Below are 9,266 nucleotides of genomic sequence, written 5' to 3'. Positions count from 1 at the left end.
TATACGTATATCATTAGTTCCACTTCACATAACATAGTGAACCTTAAAAAATATTTCAAAATTACGAAACCCCTAATTCCAATAAATCGAAAAGCAAATGGAAATTTTGACACTGGATGAAATGCTACTTTGTTGTCTAAAACAGCAGACTTAACCATCTCTAAGCATGAATGCATTGTTTCCAACAATTATAGTCAATATAAAACTTTCTTGCAACACCTTGCATTCCTTTATCATGCATTCTTACTGTGTGCCAAACCCTGATTTGACCGGTAATGGCGCTCTGCTAGTCCATAGTCTCGGGGTCAGCATCCATGCAGGTCTCCCATGGGTTCCGTGGCATTTGAGGCATTGAGATGATCAGCAGGCTGATCCCACTGAGGAACAAGAGGATGAAGGCAGCGCAGGCACATGCAAAGGACCACGAGTAGTAGTACTCGATCCAGATGGTTTCATCGCTGTCGATCATGCGTTTGACAGACTGTCTCATGACCTCCACAGAAATGACTATGCAGAGACCTGAAAAGAGGTCATGCAGATATTACGGAAGAGTGTAAAAGCCTGTGGTTTCTTTGCTTTCTAGAATATTGATCAGTAAGTGTTGTATTGCATTAAGTCATTGGTTCATTGACCTATAAAGTCTTTTTGACCTCTAGGCTGAATTCAAAATGAAAGATTTTCTTGAGTTGTTGGAGTTAATCACCCAATGCTCTGCCCTTCTTCATGAACCTTAACTATGCCAAATGAGTATAGCTTGTACTGTAACAGGTGTTAGCACTATCTCACCTGCAAAGGCGAAGAACATGCCAGCTGGTCTTAGTAGGTAGTCTCTGCTCTTTCCAAAAGCCCCTAGGAGACACAGACTGCCCAGAGTCATGAAGGCCAAGCTGAAGATGGCTATGGCAGCAGCAGAGATGCTGTATTCTAAAATGTTGAACAGTAACACAATCAATATTATCCTAAAGGAAAATTAACCAAGAACCTAGTAAAAGAAAGTGTTTAAGTGACAAGTTTGCATTAAAACATGCCATCACAGTAATGCTAATGGTCCTCATTCTGAAGACTTTTGATATTTCGTATATCTTAATCATGTAGTTTCACCATCCATACTTTAACCTTACCGATTTCTCTGCACAGTCAAAGCTCCATTATACAGGAATGGTTTCAGTTATCACCTCAGATCACATCAGCAGCCTGGTTCTCTGGACTGGCTTTCCTTTAATGTGTCATTAATTAGTAATAAGCTACAGGAGTATGGATTGTAAACCAGCAATTGATGTTTCTGAGGTTGACAAGAGAATCGCAAGTGCTGGAAAATGAGCCACTTCTTGAATCTAATGTGTTGACTGATCAAGATCAGCATAGTTTTGTTCTGACCCACATCTCATTCTATGCTTCACCTTTAGCTGTTGGATTGCACTGATTCCTTCCCAACCTGCCTGAAAAACCTGCCTGAAAAAGGAGTAACGTATCCGAACGAGTTGCTTCCAGAAATAAAAAGAGTTAGGGTTAAGGTTAGGGTTAACAATTAAAAAAAAAGATCATTTTTCATAAAATGTTGAAAATGTTCTCAGCCATGAAAGAAAGACACATATCAACACATCAACAAGGGAAAGTATTTTGAAGTTTACTGAGTTTTAATAACCAAACACCACTAATCCCGGGGGGGGGGGGGGGGGGGGTTAATAAGAAATGGAAAACAGGGCATCAATACATAGTCAACCAGTGGGGAAACCCACAAGATACACATTGCCAGTTCATCTTTTTACATTGTCCAGTGTTAATTCATTATGACACATCACAGTATGTGTAAAAACATGATATATTCATGTGGTATTAAAGGGAACTGAGCTGTGTGGGCTAACAGGGAAATGGAGAGAGGCATGAAGCATGTGATTAATAAAAACACAAAACTAACATGCGGTGTCCTTACAGGTCCCAACTAGTCAGCTGAATTAGAGGTGAGCATGTAAGTAGTCTGATGTGACAAATGTCTTGTTCTTTACATAAATACATAGCCTGTATGATCATGCTGTGTGATGTAGGCCTGTATTATTTTGACGTCTCCTGATTATATTACATAAACTAAAAAATATAATGCGGCAGACATAAGTTTAATGAAATAGGCTATAAAGGACCCCTGTATAGTTACTACAGAGGAAAAAAGTCAACAGTGATTTGAAGAAATATACACAAACAGGAACAGGACGTAGAACGTGGCACCATGACTCACTGCCTCTACCTTTTGTTCCTCCAGCTTACCATTAACTGATTTCAAGATTCAACTGATCTTCCCTTTCTGCATTTTAATATGATCCACATTAATGAGTTTTACATTGGTACTAAAGGTAGGTTTTAAAGTTAGAGTTGAGTTCTGACAACTCTGGGTTCTTGTTTGAATGTGGTTCCTCTCCAGGTTTCATCCTCATGTCATTTTAGAAGATTTTTCCTCATCTACTGTATATATGTGGATTTCTGCTTTGTGATGATGTGTTATATGAAAATAAAAGATGAAATGATATGCCAGTGGAACATTAAGGCATAGGTGCATTCCTGAAAACTTAACCATGACTACAGTTTGAGATGTTGCTCCCTGCTTTTTGAGCACCCACACACTCTGAAACACAAAAATCTTTATAAAGCAGCCTGTGGTGAAGCCATTTGATGTATTTTTGTTTGTGCTTCAACCTTCCTCTATGCTCCTCCACTTTTTTTTTTTAAATCTCTGGGTATATATTTCCATTTCGTGCCATTCAGCCTTTTCTTCTCAAATCCTTTCCTTAAGAAGAAAATGGTTAGATTAGTACAACCTTGTGTGTTTCGTTTCCTCCACTTTGGTATGCGGCAGTGTCCTTGTGCTGAGGCAACCCTGAAGAAGACCACTTACCTTTTTGAGTCTTGACTTCGAAAACTTCAGCCTCCTCCCCTGATGTAAAGTGTTTGAAGTAGGAGCAGTTCTCGACTGCAAAGAGAGATGAAAACAGTGATTGTAGCTGAGGGCTGGAGGTGCTGCTGGAGCCTGTCATTACGATGCACGTGCACTGCCAATGAGCCTAGCTGCCATTTCCTCCTGAGACCAGTACTGGACGCTCAGTCACAAACGAGGTATTCTGCGAGTGTGAATATAGTGGACAAAGGGTATATCAGTGTGCTTGTTTTTCACAAGGCGTGTGTATTTTCTAGGCAGCATGCCAAGATAAAGGTTTATCTATGCATGCACGTGTTAGACGGAGAGGCAAACTGTTTTACCTCAGGAAAGTGAGAAACCTGTTTTTTTTTATCACCTTCGATTTCACGTTTCAGGAGAATCTAAACGGCACTGAGTGGTTCTTCTCCTACACCACCCACCATTCTGAAACATCCGCTGCTTGTTTCAGAGCCAGAAGATCAGACTCTGACCTCATATCACCTTCACACAGCAGTCGGCCCAGTTTTCTATTAAATCAGGCCAAAGCCCTGCAACACGTACCACACAGATTGCAAAAAAATAAACTAAATAAATAAATTCTCCCCCCTTCACCATTCTAGAGATGATGCCTCCATTTTGTGACTCCCATGGGGGAAGCACAGAAGTGTTGTTATGGAGGTGTGGAGGGAGTCTGACATGTTTCTTTTAGATTAAACTCATAAAGCAACATCTCACTCTGCTCTGTCCAGAGAATGAGCATGAGAGAGACGGGCAATCTGAACAGAGGAGCTGTTTGTTACTCTAGACCCAGAATCTCCGTCAGGGGTGAGGAGAGAGGGATAAAAAAACATGCTGTGAAGAGGTTACCTAGCAACAGGCTGTTCCTATCTATGGCATTAGTTAAGGCTCAATGAGGAGAGAAAAGGAAGGGGCTTCCATGCTGCTTTTAGGGTGTCATTTATTAACCTTCTTTGACCTGCTCCTACTGCAGGTTTTTACTCCTGGGGATTTACAGGGTTTTCACCCCTCAGTGGATCTTAAAGCTTTGTCAGGGAAGAGAGGGTGTTAACTAAAAAACTGGTTAAGCTTTAAATATGGACTGATATAACACAAGAGCACATCCATTATTAGAATTTCAGAAAATTAGGATTCTTTATCATGAGAAAATGTGAGAAAGTACACTGTAGGGCCAAATGTTTGATAACACCTGACAAATCACACCATTCTGTGGTTTCAATTTCCCTTCAGTGAAACAAAGGGTTCGAGCTTAAACATGTTCTAGAACGACACTACCCAGTTGCACGAAGCAAGGTCCACGACAACATGAGTTACCGTGGCTGGAGAAGAAGACCACAAGTAGCCTGCACAGAGCACTGACCTCAACACGCTGAACACATTTGAGATGAATTCATATGCCAACTGTACTCCAGACCTCCTCAACCAACATCAGTGCCTGACCTCCCTAACGCTCTTGTGGCTGAATGAGCAAATCCTCACAGCCACGGTTAAAATCTAAAAATGTGAAAAAAGATTAATGAATAGCAAAGTATTAATTTCCCCTGTGTAAAAATTTAAAAGAAAGGTTTGTTTTAAGTGTCATCTTAAAAAAAAAACATATCCCTTTCAAATTCTCTTATTTATAGCCATAAAATTATCATAGTTAAGCATTAAAAGGTAACTTGCATTTCTGGCATGTTAGTTGCTTTGACAGATTTTAATTGCATGCCGCTTGTCCGGGCAGCCTAACCACAGGACCATTTAGATAATAGATGCAAAATTTGTGGGTGCATTTTATTGCTAACCTTAAAAACAGAAGCAACTGTCTCTTTTGAGTCCTCATGCAACTGACCTTGCTTAATATCTTTCCACTATCTTTCAGACACAATCCATCAGTCTGAGTCTCAGTCTAAAGAGCTTCTGCTAACAACTGGTATTTTACACCGGTTCTGATGCCTCATTCCTCATTCCCTGTCTAGTCAAATTTGTTTACTAGCAGTATCAGATGATGCTATATGTGAAGCCTAGAGCAAGCATCCGTAGTTGTGAGATCCTCTCAGCTCAGATGAGAAAAACAAGCATCCAAATAAAGTGTTTCGGACCATATCATTGACCTTGCACGTTTGTTAATAAAGGCACTTATCCCAGGGAGGAAGTCAATTACTAGGTTGCAGTGGCTGTCACATTAGGTTTTTACTTCTTGATTAAAACTCCCTCCCCCTTGAGACAACTGTAAACACACACATCACTAGGCACGGCAGTCGCTTTGAGTGTAAGCGATCTGTGCTTTGCTCTTTGGCTGTGTATGAGACAGCTCTGTTAGGTTAAAAATAGGTTAAAAAAACCTTTAAATAGGTTAAAAAATAAAGCACCGTCCTATTTTGTTCTCGTATAAAATGACCATCAGGTTCTGGGTCATTGTTAACGGTAGACAAAAAAAAGACAGCCTTTGTATCTGGGTCGTATCAGCACAGCACCTTTCACAGAAGTCCGTGCAGCACATTTTTTTGGGGAAAATCTCCAGAGAAATTTGTGTTACAGTTGTGCTCTACATGTACTAGGCAATCCATCATTCCCTTAATAGTCTTTTAGTCTAGTCAAGTCGTTTTCTTGCTTCTTTGCTGGGTTTTTTATGGAGAGTATCAAGAGTGTCTCTTGCTTTCTTTGATCAGTGCTTGCTTCCTCACTGGCTCTCATTGCCTCTCACTCACTGTCTCGCTCTCAGATACAGTTAAATACATACACAAACAAACATCTAACTACTGGAGTTAGCTCTGGGAGTGCAGCCATGGATCTGCATGAGTAAGTGTGAAGTATGGGGGAAGTGAAGGACTAAGTGCTAATGTGTTTACTCATGGCTTTATTCGAACGAAAGAAAATAAGCTATCGGAATCAAGCCCTTCTTGATGCCATGTAGATGCTAAGCTGGTGTGAAATTGATCACACTTGGGCTGCTGGATGTGTCTCCACTGTTGTCAGCTGTGAGACTCCACTATTGCTATTGACCTATAACTGCAGGAGAATTCACATTCATTCAGTAGTGTTATTTGGATTCTGTGCCAAACACATGATTGAGTTAATCACCACGTAAGATAAGTAAACTGCCTCAAACATGACGTGTACCATAGCTTGCTCAGTTTTCTATATCATATAGAGTTATACAAGAAATTATTTGCGGACAATATATTTCCACTTACATTTACATCTACAGTATTTGGCACACGTTCCTATCCAGAGCAACTTACAGAAGCGCTTTATAAGTGAATACATCAATACTGGTTCACTAAACTTAGCTGGGAGGTAATGTAGTCTAAAACTTAGCTGGGAGGTAATGTAGAAGAAGTGCACACATACAATTTATTTATTTATTTTTAAAAATGTGCTAGCTTAAGTATTTTATGAAGAGGTAGGTCTTTAGATTGAATATAGCCAGTGAATGTAGCCTGTTCGGACATCTGGGGGAAGTTCATTCCACCACCCAGGTGCCAGAACAGAGAATAGTCTTGATGAAAACTCCCTTGACCAGTTGAGCAATGCAGGGCATCACCCACGCAGTCTATCATGCAGTGTGTCAGAACTAGAGCGGAGGACTGCAACAGCAGCAGATATGTGCAACAGCATATTCAGTAAAACTGTAAGGAAATTGTTGATTGACTTCATATAATTTAATATTTGGGGGATCAATTCAACCAAATATGGAAGGAACCTACTGAATAATTGCTCTAGGAATCTATGTGTTCATTTGGGGCATTTTGAGGGACATGTTTGTACATATTAAAGATGGATATGGGTGTTACTCATTCACTCACTCATTTTCTACCGCTTATCCGAACTACCTCGGGTCACGGGGAGCCTGTGCCTATCTCAGGCGTCATCGGGCATCAAGGCAGGATACACCCTGGACGGAGAGCCATTCCATCGCAGGGCACACACACTCTCATTCACTCACGCACTCACACACTACGGACAATTTTCCAGAGATGCCAATCAACCTACCGTGCATGTCTTTTGACCGGGTGAGGAAACCGGAGTACCCGGAGGAAACCCCTGAGGCACGGGGAGAACATACAAACTCCACTCACACAAGGCGGAAGGGGGAATCAAACCCCCAAACCCTGGAGGTGTGAGGCGAACGTGCTAACCACCAAGCCACCGTGAATACCCCCCCCACCCCACCCCCCCGATATGGGTGTTAGAAATAAGAATTGACAAAATAGTGCACAAATAACACAACTGTGCAAAGAAGCTTGTAATGTGAATATAGTTAAAAATAATCCTCTTTTTTCAATCTGTTGGCATTTATTAATTGACCAGACACTAAAGGCTAAGGAGCTCAGTGGCCTAGAAATGGTTTTCTCTCAATCCTGGCATTTGAACACTGAATATTAATATCATTTGTACAGAACTCTAACAGAACTCTCATCACTACGCAATTATCTAGCATTGCATATCTATGTGACAATCCCTTTTCAATAAATCTATAGGAAAAGTATACAAAATATCTATTTTTAGCAAAAGTCAAGAATACAGAGACCAGTGGCAATAAACCACAGGGACTTGTTCATGGTTGAACAGAGTGTGACAGCAGATGTGACCCTCCCTGCTCTGTGAGACAGCTGCCATCATTATGGTTTAATGTCTGGGGTGTGCCATGGGGAGCTCCTCCTAGCACACCCACTTGAGCACTGGGGCTCGCTCCATTACACCCTGCAGCCAGTGGGACGTATATGAAGTGTGCAATCTCTATTTATCATCTTCTGATGAGGAAGAGAGGATATGCATTACTGCTTAAATTGTCAACTGCCTCACACCCTAGACCTAGGGATGTAATGATCAGTTTACTCTGTCATCTATTCTGCCATTTCTTTAACACTGAGGTTACCACTTCCATTTTGCTTCAATAAAAATTCATGTAAAAGCAACAGTTTCTGCATTGTAGACATACATTAATGTCAAGCTGCTTGGGCTTCTTTTCCAAATGTTATTTAACATACTGTATGTACTCTAAGTCTTTGAGTTGTTCCTCTAGGGAAACCTTCAAGATTCTATGTAAAATTCTACAAACAACTTAACTGAACAGGTTTCACAATTGCTGACCATCTAATAAACCATTGAACAATTCTGTTTGGTCTGTTTGTAAAAATTCTGTTTTGTAAAAGTGTACGATAAAGGGAGAGGTTTCTACGTAGATGTTGTTGTAACCAAGCGTATACAGTACAAGTAGTGTTTTTGATTTCTTCTGCTATTAATCCATCATCGTGAACTGAGCCTTCATAATACTTCTACACAACATCTAACTCCCATAAGGAGATGTGATCTCCATTTATTTACTCCATAAAATCTATCTACTCTGTAATTTAACTTATCTATTTTAGATGTGCTGACATGCCTTCATATACTGCAGATCGATGCAATTTTCAGTTACCCAAGAACTAGAAAGTGACCTTAGTGATAAGCATGTGTGAGAGGTGAATAGAACTATATCAGTATGTATTACTTGCCTCAGTATGTGCTTTACTTGAATAAGAGTGTGAGTATTGCATTCCTCCTGGCTTTCTCTTCTCCCTGATTACCCTTTCAGATCAGATCAAAAAGGCTGTCTAGCAGTTACAGTACCTCCACTAACACATTCAGTGACTTGCCCTAATCAAATGCAGCACAAGTAGCGTTAGTCAGTGCTTAAAATGAGGTCCGGGGTTCTGTGAATGCTACATGCTTTCCCTTACCTCCAGGCAGGCTGATGGGACCACAGCCTTTGCCCTGAGGGTCTTCCATCACAATGAAGATGCTCTTCTTGCAGAGCCTCCAAAGCCCAAAGTGGGCTGCCTCACAGGTGGTGTTAAGTTTTTCTACTCTGGGGCTCAGCACTGCCCAGTGATCTGTCACCACAGCTGCAAGCATGGAAGAGATGCCCACAATAATAACCAAGAAGGTGATCTTCACCTTGGTCTTCTTGTCCTTCAGCATGTTTTGGCAGCAGGTACTCTCAGCAAGTAGCAGGCAGGCAGTGTACTTTTCCCCTTTATTTTTCTGCTGTGGATTTATGGTCTTACTCCAAAACTCAAAACGGCAACCCACAGATTCCTCACTGCAGCTTGTTATCCACAGATCTCTGCTTCTGGATGGAAAAAGGGGCCAGATAACAGTGCCCTAGTTTCATCTCGCTCCCTCCCTTTAAAGCGTTTAGTGCGATAGGCTGTGGCTAAGATATGCTGTCTTTGTGAGATGTCCTAAAGAGGTTGAATCAGATATATACCTTAACCTGCTGGTTGATACAGAGAACTTCTCATTGGACCCCTTATTTTTTGAAGGCTAAAGCCAACTGCAAAAGTTTGGTAGTGTCTGTAACATTATAAGTGTG

At 41.0% G+C, this 9,266-nt stretch overlaps 1 protein-coding gene across 1 annotated transcript; it reads right to left on the bottom strand.

Annotated features, from left to right (window-relative positions):
• Nucleotides 1-286: 286 nt before the first annotated feature.
• Nucleotides 287-8,872, bottom strand: cacng1b (calcium channel, voltage-dependent, gamma subunit 1b). The gene is made up of 4 exons (XM_060892824.1): nt 8,632-8,872; nt 2,888-2,962; nt 787-924; nt 287-519 (listed from the first exon to the last, which is right to left on the bottom strand). Exons 1-4 carry the CDS (start codon nt 8,870-8,872, stop codon nt 287-289), a joined length of 687 nt encoding a protein of 228 aa, XP_060748807.1.
• Nucleotides 8,873-9,266: the final 394 nt, after the last annotated feature.

The sequence above is a fragment of the Tachysurus vachellii genome, chromosome 18, assembly GCF_030014155.1.
Source record: "Tachysurus vachellii isolate PV-2020 chromosome 18, HZAU_Pvac_v1, whole genome shotgun sequence".
NCBI lineage: Eukaryota > Metazoa > Chordata > Actinopteri > Siluriformes > Bagridae > Tachysurus > Tachysurus vachellii.
This window is presented reverse-complemented; position numbering and strand designations above follow the sequence as displayed.